The sequence below is a fragment of the Triturus cristatus genome, chromosome 4_2, assembly GCF_964204655.1.
Source record: "Triturus cristatus chromosome 4_2, aTriCri1.1, whole genome shotgun sequence".
NCBI classification, from domain to species: Eukaryota; Metazoa; Chordata; class Amphibia; order Caudata; family Salamandridae; genus Triturus; species Triturus cristatus.
The window spans coordinates 654710390-654736936 of record NC_140586.1 but is presented as its reverse complement, the minus strand read 5'-3'; the positions used below and the strand labels follow the sequence as shown (position 1 = coordinate 654736936).

The window sequence follows — 26547 nt, the reverse complement described above, 5'->3', positions numbered from 1 at the left end:
GTTCCTTTTGGGTCGATCTAGGTATCCTGCTTTACTCACGTGTACACCCCATAGTCCCCCTCATCTAAACGGGTGGTGTAAATGGGGAGAGAAGAGTGTATTCTTGGATGCTGGCACTATATAATACGTGCGGTGCTTTCCTGATGGATTTTTGCAACAATATTAAGGGAGAACATCTTCTCAGTTGGGTGAATATTCTTTGGAGTGGGGATCGAACAAAGAAGTGAATATCTTGTGATTTCCTTCCCACAGTGTGTGACTACAGAGGGTCGCCCTCTACTCCAGTGCCATTTCTAGCTTTCTACTTAATAAACTCTGGTAAGAAGTGTGGAGTGTTGGACATCTTGTGACCCAGATTTAGTGCACCTGAACTAAAATCTATGAGTATGGTATGGGGCATGATGCCTCGATATCTTTTACATGATGTTGGATTGTGTGGAGTGTGTCTTCACTACCTCTCTTCAGCACGTTGCATCTTTTTGTAAAGTATGTTTTCAGTTTAAATGGATATGAATCACAGATGTGATATATATATATATACCATTAGGAGGGCCATTGATTGCCCTTAAATTTATAACGGTGGATGTTGCACCGTGTATAAAAGGTTCTGGCCATACCAATTGGGTGGTTTGCGAATGTTTGGGATTGTTTGAGAGCACACATTTAATAATTTTGTCTTTGTATTTTATATTTGTTGTGGAAACAATTGTTGTTATTGTTTTGTCTTTTATCTTTCAGTTCCTATTGGAAGAGTAAAGTTACAAAAAACACTCCAGACTCACAGGTGGAGTATAGCTCACTATAGTGGGCAGTGAGAGGGGTTTTGGAAAAGTAGCATAGGGATCCAACTTGTCCTGATGAATGCCGGAGAATAAGCTTTGAACCGGCAGAAACATGTTGACCGCTATGCAGAATGGAGGGGTGGTGAGCACTTAATTTACTCACACCACCACTATCCATCAGTTATATATTTTCTTATATACCTTTTTAACCCTGACTAGGGTATCCAGGAATAAAATTATTATAGAGATATCCCATAGCCAGTTTTTAAATTCACGACTTATCTGCACTTTAGGATCCTGTCTTTTCCGTTTGTCTTTATCACTGTTGTGTTGTTTACCCCTCCCTATTGCTCCGCCTCTAGCGTTGGGTTTGCGCAGAGGCGTTAGTAGCAGCCCTATGATGAAGCATGCCACAACTTGTTGTGGGTGAGGGCAGTTTTTACAAAGTGTGTGTGCTCTCTTATATCTATTACATTTGCAAACGTATATAGGCCACCTGTTTGTTGCTCTACCTCCTGTGTGTTTACGTAGTTTTGGGTCATTCACTGGAATGTTTAGGCACACATATATTTCCATAATTTGACAACTTGCTGGTGGAAGCGGGGTGTCTGGCACGGGTTGAGTAGCATCTTCCGTGGCGAGGACTTGTCTACGACTTGGGCTTTACAATCAACACCCAAAAGTCTCACGTCAGTAAGACATGGAGGTTAATCTTCCTAGGAGCAGTTCTGAACTTGATATGATTGAAGGCCTTCCTTCTCAGGGGATCGTGGATAGATGGAAGAAGCTTCTGAGATTTCAGATCCCACTCATGCTTTTGCATGTCTTGCATCTTTTTTTTGCCTTGTGGTTTCTTGCATCCTATTGATGTAGCATGCCAGATGGCAAATTAATGCCCTGCTTTGGTACCTACAAGGACAGTCGCTCCAGCATCAAGGGCGCCTCTCAGCTAAGGTGCAAATTCTCCAATCATTTCATCCGGATCTGCACTTGTAGATGAACGTCTCTAGTCTTGTGATGGGTTGTCCATTAAGGCCTCTACAGGTGCAGGCTACTGTAGTCACGGATTACTCCTTGCAGGGATTGGGTGCCTGCCTGTGTGACATGATAGTGGAGGACCTCTGGTCTGTAACAGCACAGTGCCTATACATAATTGTTCTGGAGATGCGAGAAGTCCAAATTGCCATGAAGGCATTTCTCTCTTCCATTTCAGATAATGATATTCAGATTTTGTCAGACAGCACCAATGACATCAGGGCTGTATCCAATCGTGGACCCTGTGTTCAAAGGCAATCCCTGGTGACTGTGAAAGAAGCAGGAGGAAATGTTCCCAGTAGTGGTGCATCTTGCAGGCTTCCTCAACATGAGAGTGGATGTTTTCAGTCATCTCTTGTGGGGGGACCACAAGAGGGAAAGACACTGAAGTTACTGAAATAATATTCTCTTGATAGCAATCACCATATCACTTCACCAAATGTGGATCACTTTACCAAGGCCCAGATTAGAAACTGTTCTCAGTTCAGTGCCATATTCTGGCGAAAGTGTACAGGTTCAGATAGTCAGGGCTACAGCTGTACACATATTCAGTATTTCTGTTTTTGTCAAAAGTCCTGTGAAAGTCGCAGGAGTGTCTGGCATAGTTATTCTCCTTGCTCTGGACTGTTCAAGGAGCATCCGTTACGCCGATCTATAAACACTCAGTATGAGGACACCTTTTTCTCTCTGGGGACTTCTTGGAACTGCTCTCAATGCAGGATGATCAGTTCCTACACCCTCAATGCAGCAGCCGCACATTTGGAGATTGAGTTCTGACTGCTAGAATCCATATGCGTTATTAATAAAGAGCCGATGTCATCTTGCCTGCGATAAAAACCTGCTGCAAAATCTATTCATTTAAGTCACTGGAACATATTTGTGCAATGGTGCATGTCTGACGGTCTAGACTCACTTAAATCCCATCATGTAGACAGTTCTTGATTTGCACTGTCCCGTGCAGAGCAGGGGCTGGCATTTGATCCAGATGGGAGCTATTTTGCTGCATCTTCCACCTTTAAGCAACTTCCTGACTGGTCGTCCTTGTTTACAGCGCAACTAGTGACTCGTTTTCTAGAAGGTTTATTTACTTGTTTCCTTCTACTCTGTTCAGCCTGAAAGGATTGTTGTTATTATCAATAACTTCTGTTTTTAGAGTCGGAGAACTTTAGACATATTCAGTTCATCCAACTTTCACAGTTTTCTTCTTAGACATGGTGGTATCAACTCATCCTTCCTACCAAAGGTGGCATCTGCATTTCATAAGGACATCACTATTACTCTTGCATTTGTATTCTCTTCTCCTCATCCAACCAAGGAGGTGGAGTGGTTGAATAGACTGGACTCCAGATCTGCAGTGTCATATATCAGCAGTCTGGATAATCATTTGTTTGTGGGCTTTGCCAAAGACAAGAACGGCAAGTCAGTGACTAAACACATTGTTTAGAATATGTCATCCTCTTTATCAGATCTGCTACCCTTTAATTAAGAAAGATCCTCCATAGTGCATTTGTTTCCATTTCACTCAGACCATGGCTGTCAACAAAGGCATCAAGGTCGCTGACATGTGCTGGGCAGCCACGGGGTCATCATTTCAAACTTTTGCCAAGCATTACTGCTTCACGGCCCAAGCACACAGTGAAAGATACTTTAAAATGGCTGTGTTGCATGACTTCCTTGGTTACTGTGTGCTTCTCAATCCTACCTCCCATATATATGTAGTGCCTTGAGACTCGTAAGCTCCTCCTGCGTTAGTGCTGTGATTAGTAAGATCCCAAGATAATGTAAACTTGTCATGTGCTGTTATTTATCGCTGCCATTTTTGTTTTCTTGGGTCCACTCCACACACCTTGAATAGGTGCAGATAAAGTACCTGGAACTGATGCCAGTGATCTGTTAGGCACCTAATACACTCCTATGTTGTCATGTTGAGGAGGCACAGTCACAGCTGCATCTGTAAGTTGCCATCTAGCACCATAGGAGAGCGCTTGCTGGAGGAAAAGCTGTTCGGAATATACACGAAGATTATGTATCCCCTAAAAATATTGTAGTGTTTCGTTTGGTTTATAGAGAAATGTGGGGACCTTGACTTTTAATGTGATCTGTTGCACCGGTTAAGAATGTGCTCTGAGGTTGTCTCTACCAAACTGGCATTCAAGAGTCTTGACCATTTTATTATAGAGCAGAATATTTCAGCCATAACTGCTTCCTCGTGATTATGGGCAATACCAATCTGGCCCCAGTGCTCATAGTTACTATTGTAAAGCTTCATGGGTAGGCAGGCGGAAGAGATCATCAAAATGTTGAAAGCTGTAGCTACAGCATAATATCAAAAATAAAATTAATGGATAGTTCTGAGACTTAAAATGAAAAGGGGTAGGAAAGGAGAGCCCCCAGTGATATTCCCCAATAAGCAGGATTAAGGAGTAACTAACAATAGAACAGTGCTGGTCAGCAGGAGGAGTGCAGACAGACTGGAAGATTTACTCTGTGCCAGCACTTAGTGTTTACACCCCAAACAATTGCATCAGAAACTGAACAGGAAAACTAGCAGTTTTAAGGTAAAAGGTGAAGTAGCAAAAAGCAGATCAGACACGGAGAATAGGAAGATGAGCCTTTTTAATTTTATATAGTTTGTAATGTAGGATTTTTATCTTGCATTATGACGTTACAGTACTAAAGTACTTTTGGCCCATTCACTTACCGTCACTCTCCATCCACGAAGTGAAAATCCGCCCTGAGTTTCCTGCCCTTGGTAGTTGCGATTTCTTGATAAGGGTTGAAACGATATTTAGATTGACCATTTTTTTAAGTCTTTCTCTTTTGGGCATGCCATTTAAATATACTTCATTGGCCTTTTGTATCGTCTCCAGTTTAAAATCTCCTTGGCAGTAGCGGCCAGTATGGTTCGCCGGTGGGGTCACGTGGGAAAGGGGGGGGGTGCGCGCATGGGGAAGGGGGGGTCACACAGGGAAGGGAAGGGGGGGTGGTCACGCAGTGAGGGGGGGGTCAATAAAAAAAATTAAACCCACCTTTCCGCTGGACCGGGTCCCGTGTCTTCACTGCTCCTGCTGTCCAGCCTCCGGCAGGAAGAGGAAGCAGGCAGCCAGGCCCCCTCCCCTGAGCCAATCACAACACTCTAGTGGAGCGTTGTGATTGGTCAGGACGCCACCCAGCCAGGGGCTGATGGGGATGGCATGTTCTCCATGCAGGCTGCATTGCAGCCTACATGGAGAAGTGCAGAGTGTGCATGACTGGTTTGGGCGGCCCGAGAGGGCCGACGAAACAGTCTTTGCGCACTAAGGAGTGAGCAAACCACTCCTGCCAGGACCGCCGGCCGGCAATGCTCAAAGAAACATCAAATAGTTATAACCAAAAGTTATTACCCTTTTATGTTTTGGCTATCTCGCACTGCGATAAAGCAGTGAGACGACACTCCTCCGCCCTAGTGGAGCAGCTGCCCCTGCTCCTTGGACCCCACAACACTGTTCATTTTGAAGTATTTGAAAGTCATACAAACAAGTACTAAACCTCACAGTGTACCACAGATTAGTACTCGATAAGGAGTAAGACCCCACAGGAAAAAGTCACAGAGAAGAGGTAAGTAGTTTAACAGCACCTTGGCAACCAAATGTTGTGTAAACTGAAACGTTTTCAGAAACATCAAAGTGGGCTCCATGTCATTGTGGTGGGGGTACAGATTGAGAATGCTGTTTTTATGGATCAAGATATCTGATTTGCTTGCAGTGTTCACAGTGCACTAGACTGAACCAGCTTCTCATCTAAGTGAAAGCATTATTATTTCACTGTTTTGATATTCCACTGTTTATCCACAGTAGTATTAGTGTGATCTACATATGAACAACCAGCTACAATCAGCTTACAGTAGCCAGTGTATTTAATTGGTCAGAGTAGGTCACAAGAGTTGGGATAGAAGAGTGTAGGATGTTTTAAGTACTATTTGGGCTTCTGTGGGGGGCACTTAGTGTATGAAATTCTAATGAATACTACTAAATGCAAATTTCTCACCTTAGAATACTCCTAGGCACCAGACTAGATCTGGAAACTTTTCTCCCTCAGTGCTCCCATGCACTTTTTTAAACTGGCACCGTGCCACACATAAGTGCCACTCCTGCGCAATGACATCAGTTCTTTTCTTCCCGCACTTTCAGACGAGCTTCAGGAGCTATACTCCTTTTCTGTTTTCAGACGGCTTCTAAACTAATGCCAGGCATTGCAACAAGCAGAGCAGAGCAGAGTGGAATGCTGGGTCCTGTGCCAGAACACTGTGCGCCTCTAGGTTGATGGGAGAGCCAGAATCCAAACCCCATGGCAAGGTCCATGAATGAGTGAGTGGATGAGCTGAACAGGTTGAGTCTTTCAAAAGATGAGTGGCATCTCCATCCCAAGATGACGCTGGGCATCTTCCAGCAGCGAGAAGAATCCTGGATGGATCTTTTAGCCACTTTCAAGAAAGTGCAGTGTCGAAACATTGGGACTTTGGAGTTTCTGCCAGAATGCTCTTTTAGAGATGTATTCCGGTTGGAATGGACCAGGGACACCTGCATATATAATTGGCATGATCTGTCCTCTGATCATGATACCACTTCACCAGGATCTTCTATCACAGCAACAGAACAGGTCCCTTCATTTTAATCTGTGCAATCTACTCCTACTTGGCTGGTGGGTGAGCGGCAGCAACTGTGTGTGATCTTCTGCCTGAAGCTGTGGATGTCATCCTTGCTACTAGGCGCGCTTCCACAAAATGCATTTATACCGGCTCTGGGACACATTTGTGGCAGGATATAGCCTTAATAAGATAGAACCCTTATAAACCAAAGTTGTTGGATGTCGTTTTGATTATTTTATCTTTGGGCCAGCAAAGTCTTGTAGTTGGCACTATTAAAAGTTATTTGTTGGACCTTAGCCTTTTTACATTTTTTGAACCACCATCCTGTTTTAAATCACCTGTTGAGATGAGATTTATAGAATAGAATAGAATAGAATAGAGATACATTTGTATAGCCCATGGCTACCCGGAGGCATCCCAGCGCTGACAGCAGCAAGATCAGCGTGGCAACCAGACTAAGAGAATAACCAGGTCTTTAACAGTTTACGGAAGACGAGATGGTTAGGTTCTTTCCGTAGATCAAGAGGGAGTGAGTTCCACAGCTTCGATGCATTGTAGGAGAACATACGCCCTCCACTTCTGGCTTTCCTAATCTTTGGAACAGTGGCCACATGTAAGTGGTCCGATTGAAGGCATCTGTTGGCACGATAGGGGCGAATAATGGAATGGTTGATAGCTGGATTTTTTCCGACCAGTGACTTGTGCACTATGCTCATCGCCTTGAATTCAAATCTCTCCTTGATCGGGAGCCAGTGAAGGGATTTTAGGGCAATTTTTGCTGATTGGAATTTTGGGATATTCAGCAGCATTCTGGCTGCCCAATTTTGTACCATCTGGAATTTGGACAAGGTTACACAAGGAGCCCCTAAATAAAGGGCATTACCATAATCAAGACGTGACAAAAAAGCGCCCGAACCATCAGTTTCCTGGCCTGGAAAGGAAGGAGAGGGAGGACCTTCCAATGCATCCTCAAGATACCATAGCACGAGGCCGCCATCTTACGTGCCTGAGCCTTAAAGGTCACGTCTTGGTCTAGCCAGATGCCGAGGATCTTTATCTGGGGCTTCGGAGTAGGGACGAGACCCAGTGTATTTGGCCATATAGTGCTGAAGTCAATGGGTGACTGGTTCCCCGGGATCATCAACTTGGATTTTTCCTCATTTAATTTCAAAAAGGAGTCATCCGTCCATTTAGCAGTCTCTTCCAAGCACTGTCGAATGTTGAGGGATGCGATGTCCGCATGATTGAGTCCTACCACCAGCTGAGTGTCATCTGCATAGGTCACTATGTGTACCCCAAACAGCACCACCAGACTCGCTAAAGGTTCATATAAACGTTGTACAATGTGGGACTCAGGGATGATCCCTGGGGACCCCCACAGCCAAGAGGCACCAGTTTTGAGGCCACATCAACGTCGAAGACCTGAAAGAGTCTGTCACTCAGGAAGGATTGCAGCCAGGCCAGCCCGACCCCGCTCACACCCAATCTCCTGAGTCTATGGACCAGGAGTTGATGGTTTACTGTGTCGAAGGCTGCGCTGATGTCTAGGAGTATGACCACGGTGATGTCTCCGGAATCCACAATTGTTTTTGACTCTTCTACAACTGAGAGTAGGGCCGTGTCTGTGCCTTGTGATGGGCGAAAGCCTGTTTGAGATGGGTGAAAAAGTTTTTTGGTCTCTAAAAAGGTGGACAGCACTGAATTTACATGTTTTTCAGCTATTTTGCTGATCCCTGGGAGAAGTGAGATGGGACGATAATTTTTCGGGGAGTCGGGGTCCAGGCTGGGAGTGCCCTCACCATTGCTTCATTCCAGGGCGGGGGCATCACTCCAGATACAAAAGAAGCGTTAATCAACTCCAGGACGGTAGGGGAAATTGTTCCAGCCACTTGTTTCAAAAATGTTAAAGGTGCTGGATCTTTGGGTGATCCGCTCTTCACCCGAGACAGGATGCGATCAAGTGTCTCATTATCCATCAGAGGAATGATTTCCAAATAGGAGTCTATGCTGTAAAGACTAGGATCCCAAAGTTGGCTCTCAGTCTGGGGGAATGAGGTGTATATAGTTTGGATTTTATTGCAGAAAAAATCTGCAAGTTTGTTGCAGCGTGAACCTGGAGAGTCAGGGGTCACCAGAGGAGGGGGAACTCTATAGCCTCCCTATATTTCAGTTTGTTGTCTGGAGAGAAATCCTTCCTCCAAGTTCTTTCTAACTTCGTACAAGTTTGTTGTAGTTCCCGAAGTTTTGCAGAGTAGCATGCCATTCTGTCACTACCTTTTTTTCACCTGGATTGATTTTATGGTAAGAAGCAGATCTAGGGAGTCTTGTATCAATTTGTTAAAATTTTCAATAGCGATGATAGCATCAGAATTTGATGCTGGTTTTGTTTTTTCTAGCTCTAAAGTCCATTGTTTCACTGATAGTTTGGACCAGGGTTGTAACCTTGTGCTGGTCAATTAGGCTGGGATACAGTGGAATTGGTAGTCCAGAAAAATGGTATAAGAAAATGGTCAGACCATGGTACTGGGATCGGATTCCCCTCTACTAATTCCTCCAAGTTGGAGAAGATAGGGTCTAGTAAGTGCCCTTTCGTGTGAGTAGGATTAACAACTTTTTGGTGAAGCTGATAGGCAGGTATGACATACATATTTCCTCCAAAACAGTTTATGATGCTACAGTGGGATCTTAACTTGGTCTCAACATTTCTCATGTGCATGCCATTCGAGGTGATGCATAGTTGCTGCGTCTCCTAACTTTGAAGACCGTCTTACTCATTGCAATTATGTCAACATGTCGTGTGAGTGACCTCCGGGCACTTTCAGTGCCACCGCCGTACACCATCTTTTTAATGGACAAGTTGATGCAGAGGACTCGATAGGCATTCTTACCAGATATCATGACTCCCAATTGCGTTGGGCATTCTATCACTCTGCCAGGGTTTTTTGCTCTCCTTTACCCCTTGTAAAAGGAGAAGAGGCTTCATTGACTGGACCCTAAAGGAGCTTTAATCATTTTCAATGATTGTACCAAGTACCATTCTGTGGATGAGCAGCTTTTTTATGTAGAAATGGAAGGCTGTCCATAGGCAGACCCTGTTGAGGTGGATAGTTTTCTGCAGCAATATCTGCAGGCCAAGAAGCAAGCCATGGAAAGTCTGAGAACACATTCCACCAGGGCTTAGGCTACTGTCACTGAATCATGATGTTGAGAATAGGCAGCAAGCCATGCCATTCTATGAAATACAGCTTTGATCACTTCCTTTGCTCCCAGTACTCCAATAGAGGGCATTTCCTCTTAACGATTTAGTGCAATGGATGAAGAAAATTGTTCAATGAGAGCGGAGTTTCATTTGACACCTCTGTAGTATATGGGGACCACAACTGCTTACATCTTGTCTGTGAAAAAAAAATAATCTTGCAAATAGTCTGAGTGCCACTGCACTGTGCATGGTGAACATCTTGTGAAAGGGCATCTGCTTAAATGGTAACATATCCCTGCAGGCAATCATTGATTTAAGCTCATTCGGCATAATCCTTGCAAAGCATTTCACTGGAGGATACAGCATGGCTTAAATACAGGAATCTTATGTGTCAAGACAGTTGCCTTGTTTTTGCATCTGGGGTTTGTCAAAACCTCTTGATTTCACTAAAAATATATGTGTAATATACTTACTTAAGGGGCTTTCATCTATCTCTGTACATTCTTTGGTCTGTTGTTGTCATTCACATTTGCGCCTGCCCACTACAGCATTCAGCATGCAGCAGTGGGTCAGCCCGCTTCAGCCACTGACTAACTTTACTTGCAGTGACTGAATTATGCTGTGTGTCAAGGAGCAAACCACACAAAAGGTAGTTCCCTTCAGTGTCAGTGTTTTTGTTTTTACTTTATTATTACTTTAGTGTTAAGTTTGTGTTTATAGTCTGATGTGATAGCAGGATGCTTCCTACCAGCTCTTCCCTTTGCTTTTGATGTAAGTACATGACATAGTGCGGCTTTATCAGTTTCTGTCTCCTGCTAATGCTTTTAAAAATTCCTTTTAGACTCGTCTTTGTTTATCTGACTGAAGTTATTTCACACCATATCAGATTGTGTCTACTTGAAATTGTTAGTTATAAAGCTATCCTCTTTTTAGTATGCATCCAACAAAATACTTTTATAACTGCACTCCTGTATGGCATGATAGTACGTATTTTAATAGAGGGGTACAATTGTACTTGTAACCCAATTTAGGCTGTATGTCGTGCTTATGTGTCTTTCTAGTTTGCATTCAGTACTCTTGTATTTCGTGCTTGTGTAGCTATTTGCCTATTAAGTTACTAAATTAAGCTATACTATTCATTCCAATTTCCTATCTATCTATCTATCTATCTATCTATCTATCTATCTGTCTATCTTTCTATCTGTCTATCTACCTGTCTCTTTAGCTACCTGTCTATCTATCCCTCTCTGACTATCTATCTCGCTCTAGTCACCTATCTATGTATCTTCGCAACACTATTGCTCTGTCTATCTATGCAATTCTATTTTTCTTTGCAACGCTATAGTTATTACTCTGTCTCTCTAGGCAACACTCTCCATCTCTGCAACCTTCACTATGTGAACCCTCTCTATCTAAGCAGCAGTCTCTATATTACCCTCTCTGTCTATTTAACCCCTATCTATGTATACAAGCCTGTCCATCTGTCCTTGCAAGCCCCTCTATCTAACCTTACCCTCTCTATCTATTTGTAATAAAGATTTACAAAAAAACTATTCACTAAGGCAAGAGGCTGGCAGCCAGTGCTCTTTTTATAGTGTGAGCCAAAACGTTTTTTTACTAAACTTAGGTTTATAACATATTTACCTCTGGGATTTTCAGCCAGACTTCACCCATTACTCTGTTGTTGTGTCATTCACATTTTTATTCTACCCACCCCAGCATGCATTATGGGGCTATGGGTCAGGTTTTTCACGCATTGGCTGACTTTACTGTGAGATACAGCATGTTACCCTTTCACAAGGAGCACATCCACACACACAATTTCCCTTTAGTGCCTGGGACTGCTATTGTAATGTGTGCCTTTTTTTTTTTTACATTTTTGGGACCCAAAATGTTTTTATCTTTAGCCAGTGTATTTTGTCGGGTTTTTGTCTTTAATTGATGAGGACCTGGCAGCTTCACCATGAATAATGTTTTCCAACAACCAGGAGAGAACAAAATACGAATTGAAAGACAAAAGGGAAAGCGACACCGGTCACAATTAAACCACTTATTGGAGTTAATTTTGTGGCCAACCAAAGTGAAGATGGAATGTTTTTGAAAAATCTAATGATGACGAGAATCTATTTCTGCTCTGCAGTGGGTGACAAGCAATATCTTCAACCATAGGCTTTTGTTTATGTGAAAAGGTGTCGATTAATGCCTGTTGCTGCTTTTTAGTATCCTTACGTATGTAGGAGTTGTGTGCTGTTAAGAATATGAACCCATTGCATGATCAAGTAAACAAATGTGTCGCTCATTTGATTGAGAGACTTCTTACTGTATGGATGTTTCTAATAAATTTGTCTCTGTTTTTTAGGTTATTCTTTTTCATTAAAATTGCTTCTACCGTGATGGCGTCCTTCGCTCTCTGTTGGTTACCATTTTTGTTGGATGTAGAGCAAGTACTTCAGGTGCTGCGAAGACTATTCCCAGTTGATCGAGGATTGTTTGAGGTATGTCTTCCTTTATGTTTTAAAGGTAAACTGTCATGATTTTTTTGTCTTCTGCATCTGTGTGATCCTTTTCCAATTACTTTAGAAATTTCTTATTAGGAGCACGAGTGAACATAGAAATATTATCCCATGTTACTTTTTCAGTACACATTTATTTCCTTTTCCGAGCACAGTTGTCTGTGGACGCAATATCCAATTAATAGCCACTTGGAGCATGTGGAATGCTATTTTATTTCATGTCAGTCTCAGTCCACATATGTAGAATTTACAGAAGCCACTGAAAACAAATTTACTAGGCACCCTTTTCCAAACCATTCGCCTCTCACTGTTGTATTTAAAATTGGCATATTGCAAGCTCTTTACGTACTTCTTTTTTTCACTGTTTATAATGAAAACACCTATTGCTGCCGTGGGACAACGTTCACTTGCTACAATCGCCTAGACAAAAAAATAAGGAACTCCAATAAAAGCATCCACTTACTCCAGTTTTTACTCCAGTTTTCAGGTCTTTAAGAATATCTTCAATTGTCATTGTGTTAATAGTGCTTCACATGCGGCTAGATTAATTTGAATGCCTAGACGTGTAATTCATTTGACTAGATAGAATTACTTTTAAATTGCAACCAGTTTTTGAGTATCCAAGTTGATGGGTGTGAAATGGTGTCCTCTGACGGGCCCTGTTCGGCCCAGAATCAATGTATATCTGTAGGTGAATCATCTGAAAAGACCTTTTAAGAAACCTCGGGCCAAAGTTTTCTTGAGGGCATCCATTTTCAACTATTCTTCTCAATCCAAATAACTGACTAACATATCCACCACTCAAATTGCTTTCATATTTTCACTACACTATTCACCACTAATCCTTTATGGGTTCCGGAGTAGTGTGCTACACGGCGAAAAAGCGCTTCGACGCCTCGTCCGGGGTAGTAAGCGCTATATAAATGCAAATTCAATACAATACAATTTGCGTTTGTCCCTCTTCAGGTAAGTAGACTTTTTGGACAGTTTAATCTAGCAAGACAGTCTATTTGATTTTAATCTGCTATTGTATGCGAATGTTGAGTTTACTTGCAGTGTGTTAGGTTCTAAAACCCATAGATAGATAGATAGATAGATAGATAGATAGATAGATAGATAGATAGATAGATAGATAGATGTTCAGAAATACAGTAGAACTGTTGTCCCTTCAGTTTGAAAGCATGTCATACCAGTTATGCACAAAGAGCACGCACGGAGTGAGCATAATACATTCTCTAGACGTTTCTCCAGATATTTATGACGATGTATGTGAAGTAAAACAAGAAACGAATATGCAGCCAGAACAGGGAAATATTTATAAAAATATGACATACTTCTGCTCTAAAGCATTTATTTCCATAGCACTGAATTTGAAAGGCTCTTCCTCCAGAATGAAATACCCTTCTTGTGAAAGCCCCTTGCAGAACGAGCCATACTGCCCCTTGCATCCCTTGGCAAGAGCTGGCGAGACCGAGACAAGATATACAAAGCGTCTGGAGGCCACCCACACACAAGCAGCACAACGTTGTGAAATCTGACCTGGGGGCGTTCATTGGCTTTTATTGATAGTTTTTTTGTATTCCGTGAACTTTACCTGTTCGGGTTTCAGAGCGCTATGTAGGCACATTGATACATAAAATGACAAAAATATGTTTAGTTCACCGACTTTAATGAATGATGAAGCAAAGCAGAAATATCCATAAAATGTACAGGAAACCTAAATGAAAACTGATTAAGACGGTTGCTAGGCCGGTCAAAATAAGACACAAATACATGCTATTCCTAATTATTTCACAAAGGATAATTGCAGCTGCAATGCAGAGTAGACGTGGCCATGTGAAACTTGTGTCACACAAGTTAAAAAGTCATACTTAGTATTGACTCCGAAAATTACAACTGGAACTTGTAACACAAAGAGCAGTTACTGTTGCGGGTCAGGGCGGCCATGTCCTATATGCACCGGGCAAGTTAAACGTCGTATTTACCAGCCATTCTGCAGGTTAATACAGTCCATAAAGACAGACCAAGAGCTGGCAGATGGGTAATACAATATATGAATGTAAAAACGTGATTATCTTTCAGGCATTATTAACAGCCCCTCCCCCACGACCTTCAGCGATTTCCGTGTTTAGAAAAAGCGTTGTGTCAACAAATAGCGCTGAGAGGAAATGTGTGTTTTGTAGCTAATATTAGCCCACACATTTTCAAAGTTGAAGAGGTCGGCGGCTTATTTGCCCGTTAATCCGGATAAACTGAGAAATCGTCTACGCAAGCAGTGGCGGTAAGTTTATCCTGGTGTGCCTATAACGGGCCCTTTGACATGGATCCCAATTACAGACGCGCAACACATGCTGAGGGGTGTGCAATCCTTCATTGGCTATTAGGCGGCCTGTGTCTTTACTGGCGCTGCCAAACTCCCCTGCTCACTTGTAATCTTCAGCAGATTTGAAGAGCATGTTCTGTACTGCTCGAGGGGGCCTGAGAAAGATGGATTACTCGTTGGTGCTCTTGGCGTTCTTTATGTTATGTCTACACAGCTGTGACAAGCAGCTGTGGGCGGGCTGAGTTTCATGAGCAAGATCGCTGTGGTTACAAATTTAATTTTGAAAATGATCCCAGCGCAAGTGCTAATGTCTTTAGAATTCTTGATTTATTACTGTTTAACTCTGTCATTGCAGCAACAAGGTTTAAATAAGCTCAGATATGTTAGCAATGTATCCCTTATGTAACCGACCAGAGGTATAGTGTGTCCTCAGATCTAAAAAAAACATTTGAATGTTATAGGATTTTACTTTCACATTTTTGGTGTGGACAGATGACTGCAAGACATGCTACTGTCGGTCCAGGCACATTTCAGGAACATGCTAATTGACAATAACATGTGCGGAGCACGTTCTACTAGTGTGGCTGTGTTTCAACAAGAGATCCCATTAAACTACACTTTTAGAGGCCCACTAAGGCTTTGCACATGCTTGTTTAGAGTGACCTTGTGCGTTAATATGTAAGCAGGAGTTAAACACTCCCTCTTGAAGTTTGGACTGCCCAATTATGTCTGCACTGTCTATTGCAGTTTCTCACACGACTATTGAACATTGGCATCTAAAGCAATATTATACTCTGGTATATGGTGTTGACGCTTTTATTGAGACATTCAGACAAGGGCTGTGCGAAGTTGTGGTTTTTCCTTCATGCACAAAGCTTGAAATGTTATTGAGAAGTCATGTACATGATAGAGAGTTCTAACCGCAGATTCTTTACCTTAGAAGTATCGCCAGGTGTCAGACTGGATCCGAATTTTTTTCGTGAGCAATACCGCTGCACGCCAGTAGTTGACATTGTTCCGCTCCACGCGGTCTCAACCGTGCCGGAATTGACCTGCACCATGCCTATATAGGTGTGACCCGATCGCATTGAAGTCTGTTCTTTTCTTTCTGAGCCAATCATTGCAGATCCAGAGAAGCGTTGCCCATAGTCACTTTCAGAGTGACATATTCTCGACCTTTTGTCAAAGATTGTTGAAACATTGTCCTGGTGTGGCAGGGATGTCCACGAGGAAGGCTGGTTTTAAACCCTGTGGCACCTGTCACCGGCAATTGTCAGTGACAGACCCACAACTTGTTTGTCTCTGGTGCCTTGAGTGAGGCCACGATGCCAAGACCTGCATCGATTGTCGTGCACCCCAAGGCCTTGAGGGAGCAGTCCCTCAAGGGCTTAAGCGTCACTCGATGTGTGGCGCCGCTGCGGTCTTGATCCCGGTAGAGAGGAAGGTCCCAGGATCAGTTGCAGAGCCACTCACAGTCAAAGTTGTCCGGACGTTCAGGTGAGTCCTACAAGCTAAAAAAAAACAAGAAGTTGAAGAGGTCTTCAACTTTGCCCCTTCCATCGCAGTTGTCTGGCTAGAGAAGGGAGGCCTGACTCTGTGGTTGAGCCTGTGCCATCTCCACAACTCTGTGTTTCCAGCAGCCAGAGCAACCCCAACCAACTCTGAGAATTGTATGTTATGTTATGTTATGTTATGTTAAAATATTTCTAAAGCGCAAACTGTTACCCGAAGGTGTCTTGGCGCTATCTACAACGAACCTCCCGAAGAAAAAGCTCACCGAAAGTAGCCACATATTACACATTAAACATCCAGGTTTTTAAGGCTTTCCTAAAAACCATGAGATCCATGTTATTACGAAGTTGAAACGGGAGAGCATTCCAAGCTTTGGCTGCCCCCACCCGAAAGCTCCTGCCTCCCCAGCCAGTTTTTTTAAAGGCTGGAACTGCTACCAGTTTAGCTCCTAGGGATCGCAATGGTCTATTAGGTACATACCACTGAAACTGCTGCTTTAGATGTTCTGGGCTATTCTCATAAAGAGCTTTAAACACGGTGCAAAGTGACTTAAACTGCACCTGTTTCTTGACAGGCAGCCAGTGGAGTCTTCAAATGTCACCGGAAACGGAGGCAAATTTAGGTGTCCCTGTAAGTAATCTGGCTGCCGAGTTTTGAAGAAGTTGTAATCTATGCAACAGACGCTCCTGGATATATAGTCCAGCCTGGTCACAGTCAATGCAGTCACTATTGTGCGTTGATTTTCCTTAGGAAGATACTGTAAAATCTTCTTACAGGTTCTCAAGACAAATGTAGTAGCCGAGACAACGGAATTGACTTGATCTTCAAATTGGAGCCTATCATCAATCAAAACTCCCAGATTCTTTACTTTCCTGGAGGGGGTTGGAAGTGAGCCCAGTGAAACCGGCCACCAACTTGGGGTCCAGAACTTGGGATCGTTACTAAACAAAATGACCTCCGTCTTGCTTGAGTTGAGTTTTAAGCAGTTCTGGGACATCCATATACCCACTGCGTCCATACAATCATGAAAACGTAATTCTGTCCCCCTCTCTTGCCCTGGTTGCAGAGACACCACAATCTGAGTGTCATCCGCATAAGATGTAAGATCAAATCCAAATGACCTGATCAAAGGGGCAAGAGAGGACACATAAACGTTAAACAATGTTGGACTGAGCGAGGAACCTTGTGGGACCCCGCAAGGCAGTGAAAACGGTTTAGAGCAGAAAGTGCCGAGAGACACTGTCTGTTTTCTGTCTGAGAGGAAAGACTTCAAGAGTTCCCATGCTTTGCCTTGTACTCCACATTCCCACAACCGGTCCATCAACAAATCGTGATGGACTGTGTCGAAGGCCACCGACAGATCAAGCACGATCATTGCGGCCTTGCCTCCCTGATCTAATGCAATCCTAATTTCCTCTGTAGATTTTAACAACGCGGACTCGGTACTATATCCCGCTCTAAACCCGTATTGAGTTGGATCCAATACCTGAGCTTCCAGTAAGTATGTAGTAAGTTGTGCATTCATACTTTTCTCGGCTAGTTTAGCTGGCAAAGGGATACGCGAAATGGGTCGAAAGTTATTAGGATCCTTCGGGTTTAGGTTAGGTTTCTTAAGTAGCGGCAGGATTGATGCTGATTTCCAGGCTTTCGGGAAATATACTTGCCTAAACATGGCATTTATGATCGTGGTCAATGATATCGTAATTGGTTCTGGGGCAAGTTTTAAGGCTGCTACTGGACATGGATCATAAGGAGAACCTGATTTAGTGGACATCAATAACTTATAGGTATCACTAATAAGAAGAGGTGCAAATTCATCTAAACTAAGGTATGAACCTACACGTAATTTGTACCTCTCTTTAACATCTAGTTTCACATCTGTTGTAGGGCCGTTAAATGAAGTGAAAATAGCCTTCACCTTACTGTAAAAGAATTTAGCTATTGTATCACAGAGCTCCTGGCTCGAGGGGATGCTGGGAGGGCCCGGGTATGCAAGGCTGATTACTATTTTAAAAAGTTCTTTGGCTGAATTTGTAGCAGAGTTTATTCGATTGGCGAAGAATGTTTTCTTAGCTGCTTGGAGAGCATGTTTATAGGCCACTAAATTTAATCTATATGCCTCTTTCTCCAAGGCTTTATATCCTTTTCTCCACTTCCTCTCTAATAACTTGCATTTCAGTTTAAGATCTTTTAATTCCTGTCCATACCATGGAGCAGAAGGCTGTCCTCTATTAGAATATAATAGTTTTTTCGGCGCTAACTTGTCACCGGCTGCCTCAAGCCATTTAGAGTATTGGGTGGTCGCCTCTTCTATGTCTATTGATAAATGTGGAAGAGTAGCGTTCAATAGATTTTCTAACTCTTTAGCCTCAATTCTATTCCATGCTCTAAATGTCACTTGCTTCTTTGCCAATTTATTCTCCTCATGTTGACTGGGGAATGCCAACTCGAAGCAAACCGCCACATGGTCAGACCAGACCAAGGGAAGTAGGCCTGTAAACGAAAGTTGCGGGTTACTTGAAAAAATCCCATCTAGGGTATGCCCTGCAGTGTGGGTAGGGCTGACAACCCGTTGATCAAGGTTCACACTTTGCATAAATTTCAAAAGATTCGCTGTATCAGGGTCGGCTGGGACCTCTAGATAGAAATTAAAATCTCCCAGCATAGTAAAAGAGCTAGCACAGATACCTCTTTCAAGCAGATTTCCCACTGACGTTAAAAAAGGCATCCTAGGGCCTGGTGGTCTATATGGGAGAATTCCCGTAAAAGTAGCCTGGTGGGAGTAATATACACAGAATTCAAGTGCCTCACAGTCTAAGATGGAAGCATTTTCAAAGGTTGCCTTAATGGTAGAATGATAAATAACAGCAAGCCCCCCACCTCTCCTAGAAGGCCTATTTAAAGTATAACATGCATAGCCAGGGGGCGTAGCCTTGACCAAATCTGGACCAGATGCCTCTTCCTTCCATGACTCTGTAATAAAGGCAACCATTATGCCCTTTTCCTCTATTAATCTAGCACATTCTATACTATGCTTTACCAGGGATCTGGCATTCAACAGAATGCACTTCAGTCCCTGTAATTGTAGCATGCCTGTACGAACCGGACTAGGTTGGACTTGTGAGAGAATTTGCTGATATAACAATTCTGAAAGCATAACTTTGCACCTGGGACATAATGTGGGGCAAGTAGGCGATCCCCTAGCCAGGTTATGGCTAAAACATCCTGCCAGTCTGCCGAACCTATTTAGACTTTTTAAATCATCACTTGACCAGTGTAGACTTACTGGCTTACTGTTTCCGAAACCGGCATGGGAACTGCCCAGGCAATGCGCCTACTTTTTGGGGGACCTGTCCCTCCTGAAGGAAGCATCTTTGGGCCTTGTGGGCTCAGAAGTAGCTCCTATTGGTCTTCCGCCGGCAGGTTCAGCCCTGGCACAAGTCTGGCAGCTTGGATCGATGAACGGATCCAGACTGATGCTGGTCAAGCCACCTCGACCTTCGCCAGTGCTGGCCTCACTGCCAACGTTCCCAGTGGTGCCGGTGACCCCTTCCCTATATTAATCCCGACTCCGACACGGAGCCAAATGGGCTTCGCCAGACGCCGACTGGAGGCATTCAATCAAGGCTGAAGCCTGTGACCTATTCCTATGGCTGCTTTGAAGGACAAGGGAACCCAATACAATTGGTCAGGGACCTTGGTAAATAACTAGTTTTAAACACAGTGGTCCCTAAACAGGGTAAATGCTTATGAGAAGGATAAATACAGACTCAGAGTCAGTACTATATTTGAAGCTGTCCAGCCAGACAGAAATACTTTTAATTTTATAAAATTCAACAAAACCAGTAAAGTGGGAGACAAGCCTGCATCCTACTAAATGTGCAAAAAGGAACAAAAATACAGAATAGAAAGACAAGGAAGGCTCTGGCAGAGCGACTTGTTTGCATATTACATATTCAAATTACACAAACAGGAATGCGATAAGACACCGTAACACATTAGTAATACTTAATAGAGAAGTGTATATGGTGTACACTAAGTCAACAACGTTTTGATCCCTTTCAACAATTTTGGGATCATCATCAGGACATTACATTACATGCCTGAATACAACTGCCTATATCCAAGTAGGAGCCACTGATTAGGACAGCAGCAGGGTGGGAGGGATCCTGTCGACTGTGCCTGGAGAGCCAAAGGGCACCGAGGACCCTGGATGGAGGTTCGTTAATAAATTCTTGATAAAAATCGTGACGGGTACTGTGAACTGCGTCCAAGGTTACAACAGTCAGAATACTGGATGGACCTCGTTGATAGGGAGCGCAGGAATTAAGGCGTCTTCAATAAGGCATCTCCTGGTTTTGTTGAATTTAAAAGATTAAAAGTATTTCTGGCCGGCTGGACAGCTTCAAATATAGTAGGGACTCTGAGTCTATACTTATCCTTCTCATGAGCATTTACCCTGTTTAGGGACCACTGTGTTTAAAACTATTCCTATGGATAGCACTTGGGATTGACTGGGACAGGCCACCGGACCCTGATGAATACCAGCCCTTAGATGTCACAGATAAGACCTGGTGTGAGGAATTGGTGCATGCCAGAGGACTGAATGCATCCCCAGATACTGGCTTGGTTTCTCCTTCTACCATTGCTACGGAGAAGGGAGCCTCATTTGCTCTGGTGGTGAGGTGAGGGGGCTGAGGTCCTGGACGTTTAGCTGCCCTGCGTGGCTGTAAAGATGAACGTCTTGACTGAGATGCTTCAGTCATGAGTCGCTCCTTTTGAACCTCTTGTCACATTTACTGAAGCCCCTAAGGGCGTCCTACTCATAGTCTGGCCCAAGACCTGCACAGGGGCTCTTGTGAATAGGACAGTTGCTTGCCACCATCGCCCTGCTCCAGGAGACCCCATTTTCCTCACCCAGCAACCCATCCCAGAGAGCTTGGTGGTCTAAGCCTTCACTTCCAGAGTAAATCCTGGTGCATTCTCTACCACTCCACCAGACACAAAAAACAAGAAGCTTGATACCTTGGGAAAGAAGATGTTATTTTCCGCCAGTGTAGCAGTGCGGTCGGTGAACACCACATCTTTTGGGCCGATACTTCCATTTGCTCTGGGGCTCAATTGTGCAGGTGCTGTCTATGGTCTCGGAGGAGGCCCGGGACAAAATCTCCCAAGCTACTGCTTACAGGAGGGACGCAGCTAAGTTCGCCATACACTGTGGGCTGGATACAACCGACTTACTAGGCATAGCAGTTTTATCGTAGGTGGCCCTTAGGTGCCATGCCTGGTTGAGAACCACTGGCTTTTCGGGGAATGTCAAGGCCTCGCTAAGGGACATACCCTTTGATGGCTCTCATCTGTTTGGCAACAAGGCAGACTCAGCGCTAGAGCATTTCAAGGACAGTAGAGCTGAGGCCAGGTCCTTGGGCCTTTTCATGCCCCTCGCCAATCCCAATTTGCCCTTCTCTCCTTTCGTGGCCACGGAATTAGATTCCAGCCACATCTGTACCTACCCAGCCACCAAGGCACGCAAGTTTCCCAGCCCTTGTGTGGCTGAGGATGCGGTACTCACAAACTTGGTGGGTCAGGCAGCCAGATGTCTGACTAGTCCACCACCTCAACTCCCCCGGCACCAGCAGCATCCAAGCCTCTTTAGTTTACCCTCCGACCATCATGGGCATCCACTGGGAGGCAGGATATGCCATCACCTGCACCAGTGGAGGTCGATAACATCCAGCCACTGGGTTCTCCAGATTGTCAATAGGGCTACGCCCTCCCTTTCATGGCTACCCCTGCCACCAGTGCCACCCACTTGTGACAGGCTGACTGAGGACCACACCTCTTTACTCCGCCCGGAAGTGGCAGCTGTCTGGAAGCCATAGAGAGACTGTTGACACCAGAAGTAGGTCATGTTTGTTATTCCCTGTACTTTTGGTGCCCAAGAAGAACAGAGGTCTTTGTCATAGCCTAGACCTCCGCCCTTTCAATTTCTTTCTGAAAAAGGAGAAATTCCTTCCCCCGCACCCCCAGCGCCTTGAGACCCTTACGGGTGAATAGTCACACTCAACAAACCCATGATTGATTGATTGATTGATTGATTGAAGTCCTGTCTGCCTTGGACTTGAGAGACTGGATAGTAGCATTGGACTTATAGGATGCGTAGTTCCACATTCCCGTCCTGCCTACCCACAGACGCTGCTTGTAGTTCACAGTAGGTCTAGGTTTGGCCCCCATACAGGAGATCACCTAAAATCGCCCTTTGCTGTACTGGAGGCGACTCTGGTCTACCCCAGAGCTTCTGAGTTTTAGGGAGGACCTAAGGGATTTTTTGACCATAAGGGGTCTGGGAAAAATCCCCTGGCTAAAACACGTTAAGCAGCTCTGTTATGCATTGGGTAGGGGAGACATGTGGCTTTTCCCCGAGGAAACTTGTGCCCTGACCACCAAGTCAGGTCGTTGGTCGCCGCACTCAAGCAATATCGCATGGTTCTTATAACATCAAATCCATTTTTGGGTAGGTTGACCAATAGATTTCTGGAGGTCAAGGAAAACTATTTATTTGAGAAACTCCTGGACGATATCCAGCCCTTACTGGCAAAGAAGTTACATGTCCAATTTGGACATGGAACACTTCCAGTGCGGACTGTGACAAACAAGTGGTCTAATGTTCCCCATGTACCGAGCTCTTGTGCCCTTTCTACTCTAAGGCCAGAGCTAAATGGATCGTCCCACTATGTAAGACTAGGGGCCTCCGGGATCATAGGGAGGTATTTCGAATTCTAAAATATGATACTACCCCCTTGATTGTGTTTACTTCCTCCAGATACCTCTTCTCTATGTGGTGCGCAAGAGGCGTCAAAATTTTAAAAAGTTGAGCACGAGACAACAGGTGCGAGGCGGCTGGGGTGACGGCGGGGGGCCCCCTGTGGTTTCGGGGGGGCTCCAAGTGGGCCTGTTGTGGTGGAATTTTCCAGAGCACGCAGTAATTGGACGGATTCGGGCCCCATTCCCGGGCATCTGAGAAGGGCGTGTGGGACACCCACGACTGCGCGCCGGAGCGGACGACCACACCAGCATGGGCCGCACGAGACCGCCAGGGCAAGGACAGTCCAACCATATCGATAAATACACGGTGGCGGTGGGCAGGGAGCATGGAACCCCCGGTGGCAGTCCCCAAAGGGAACCAGTAGACGGCGGTCCAGACCCGTCGCTCAGGGACATGATGGGCGCGATCAGAGACTTGCGGGGCACCTTGGAACCCAAGCTGGACTCTGTCACGGAGGAGGTCAACCTCCTGCGGGCCGACTTTCGTAAGATGTCCGAAAAGGTCACGGCGGCGGAAACCGGGATAGACAGTCTTCAGTCCAAAACAAAGAGGCTGGAAGACCAAGTGGCCGCCCTAACGAGGAACCAGTCCGCCATTCAGGCCCGGCTGGAGCACCAGGAAGGTCGAGCACGGCGGAACAACATCTGTATAGTGGGGGTTCCAGAAGGAATGGAGGGGCAATCCACAGACTGGTTCGTTGAGGACTTAATCCTTAATCACCTGAAACCGAAACGACTCTCCAATTTCTTCTCCGTTGAACGGGCCCATCGAGCACTGGGAGGCAAGCCTAAGCCGCGGGCCCCGCCACGTACAATCATCGCCCGGATCCTGAACTATAGGGACCGAGGTGCCATTCTGCAGGCGTCGAGGGTGGCTGGGGATCTTCAGCTGGATAAAGCCATCATCCGTTTCTTCCCTGACTTCACTCTCCACGTGCAGCGCCTCCGCCGACCCTTTGAAGGTGTGAAGAGAGCTCTCCAGGAGCAAGGTGTAAAGTACATGATGCTCTTTCCTGCTTGTCTCAAGATCCTAGTGGCAGCAAGTCCTATTTTTTCGAGTCGCCTGAAGAAGCCAGTGACTGGCTGGAGGGATGGCGGTCAGTGAGCAGGAGCGGGAGCCGGCGCAGATCTGGACTGACCTCGCCGAGACGGGAGGCGATGCCAAAGGACACCCACGGTATAGAGAACAACGACAGTGCCCCTAGTGGGCCTGGATGATGGGGACTGGGCAGTATATCAAGGTCCTGGGGCCTGCGAGGCGGTAGGTTGGCGTTGCTGCCGGCCTCGAGGGGCTTTACTTCCTTGCCCACCTGGGACATGCCTGGCGCACTGGACAAGCTGGTTGGGACATGTATTTACATCGGCGGGGGGGACTGGGGGATTGACCGGGGGCTACTAGTTAATGGTTATTATGCAGGGTGTAACGTCCATCAATTATGCATGGCCTTCTTTGCTGGCTGCAGGCACATGTTTCCTTTTCAGCTTTGATATGGGGCAAAAGGGACGACAGGCGCTCTGCACGTTCATAGGGTGGGAGGTTGGGTACCCACCAGGCAGGGAGGGGGGAGTTACTGAGGGGGGAGAGTTATTGTTTCAGGGGTGAGTTATGCTCGAGACCATCACAGTTTCATCATAGGCCGAATTGGCCCAGAGGGGCCACAGGGGGACATTAGTGCTCAAATCAGTGGTGAACCTGATGTCGATGATGGGTAATCAGTCACGTATTACAGTTTGGACGTGGAACGTCAATGGGTTGGGAAACAAAATAAAACGGACGTTAGTCCTCCAATATCTGAAACGTCACTCGCCGGATGTCGTCCTGCTTCAGGAGACGCACCTGCGAGGCAATAGATGCAGGGCCCTCGACAGGTTTGGGTATAAAATGGTGGCCCACTCGGGGTTCATGTCGGGGTCCAGAGGTGTGGGCATCCTAATCCGCAATGCCCTGCCCCTAGTAATATCGGGCACCTGGGTAGATGACTTGGGGTATTTGGTCGCAGTGGCAGGCAGGTGGGAGGGCCGAACCATAGTACTGGGATCCTGCTACGTCCCGCCTGGACTCCACTCCTCAACATACACGCGACTGGGTTCTTTCCTGACTGGCCTCCCATGGGGTACCCTCCTGCTGGGTGGGGACACCAATGCCGTAATGGACGCTAATTTGGACCGATCGAGCGAGGGGTGGAGTCCCGGGGGAGAGTATGGGCTGCGGGACTTCATCTCTTCATTGGGGCTCAGTGACATATGGCGTACGTATCACCCCACACAACGACAATACACATTTTTTTTCGGCTCGACATGGGTCCTTTTCACGGTTGGACCACTTTTTCACGAATTCCGCCCAGTTGGGCGACTTTCCGGAGCCTCGCATCCTAGCCCGGGGGATTTCTGACCACTCACCGGTGGGGGTGACGATTACAGGGCCGCTAATTAACAGGGCCACCTTTCCGAGGGTGGACCCGTGGCACATCCGAGACGATTCTATCAGTGCTCGGCTCCGCGAGGGCTCCCAGCTGTATTTCGGAGAAAATAAGGGGTCGGTGGAGTCTTGCATCACGCTCTGGGAGGCCTTCAAGACCGTGCTGAGGGGTCAGGCCCAGGCACTGATAGGGGCAAAAAAGAAAGAAGAGTCCCTGCAGGCTACCCGGCTGGAGGGGGAGATTGAGGAGATGGAGAGAGGGGCCGGTGCGTCGCCTGCGTTGGAGGCCGGTCACCAGTTGGCTCTCAAACAGAAGGAGCTCCGAGCACTAGCGGAGGGAGAGGTGAGAGCCTACTCTATCGCAACCCAGCATAGACTCTACGATGTTGGAGATAAGGCTCTCAAGCTATTGGCGAAGAGATAGGGAGCGCTCATGGGTTGCCGAGGTGCGCAACCCTGCGGGCTCCTTGGTCTCCCAGAGTGCGGAGATTGCGGAGGCCTTTGCATCCCATTACGATGGGGTATACACCCCCTTATGCACCTGCACGGAACAGGAGTGCGCGGAATTCTTGCAGGACTTTGCGCTCCCCACTTTGTCGACTGAACAAAGAGACCGACTGGAGGCAGACTTCACGGTGGAGGAAATAGGAGGGGCCCTCGATTCCCTTCAGTCTGGGAAGGCGCAGGGACCCAATGGCCTCCCGGTGGAGCTGTTCAAGCGACAGTCCAGTATTATCACGGACCCGCTCCTCCGGATGTACCAGGAAGCGCGAGAGGTGGGCAGGCTTCCGCCCGACCAACGAGAGGCCACGATAGTCGTGATCCACAAAGCGGGCAAACCAGCCGATCTTTGCTCGTCCTACCGGCCGATCTCACTCATAAATGTAGAACCTAAGGTATTGCCTAAGGCCCTGGCAGATAGGCTGCTATCGGTTCTGCCAGATTTGGTGCACGTTGACCAGTCCGGGTTCATGCCCCATAGGAGTACCCGACACAACTTACGGCGCCTCTTCGGAGTGCTCTACATGACAGGGGAGGTGGGGGCCACCCAGACAGCATTGATGGCATCGAATGGCCCTATCTGTTTATGGTGCTCCAGAGGCTGGGATTTGGTCCCGTATTCTGTAGTTGGGTCCGGCTCTTGTACGAACAACCAATGGCGAGGGTGAGAGTGAACGGGGTGGTGTCTAGAGCCTTTCCGCTACGAAGAGGCACCAGGCAGGGGTGTCCTCTATCCCCCCTCCTCTTCGCATTAGCCCTGGAACTGCTGGCACACTGGATTAGGAGGGATAGGTCGTTCTGGGGCCTGGCA

General features: G+C 45.9%; 1 protein-coding gene across 1 annotated transcript in view; it reads left to right on the top strand.

Annotated features, from left to right (window-relative positions):
- The window catches only part of ALG6 (ALG6 alpha-1,3-glucosyltransferase), a 302197-nt gene that overhangs the window by 240730 nt on the left and 34920 nt on the right, over positions 1-26547 (top strand). Inside the window, exon 8 of the mRNA XM_085602411.1 lies at positions 12003-12138. Within this exon, the coding sequence (XP_085458537.1) occupies positions 12003-12138 (136 nt within the window). The remainder of the gene's footprint in view (positions 1-12002; positions 12139-26547) is intronic.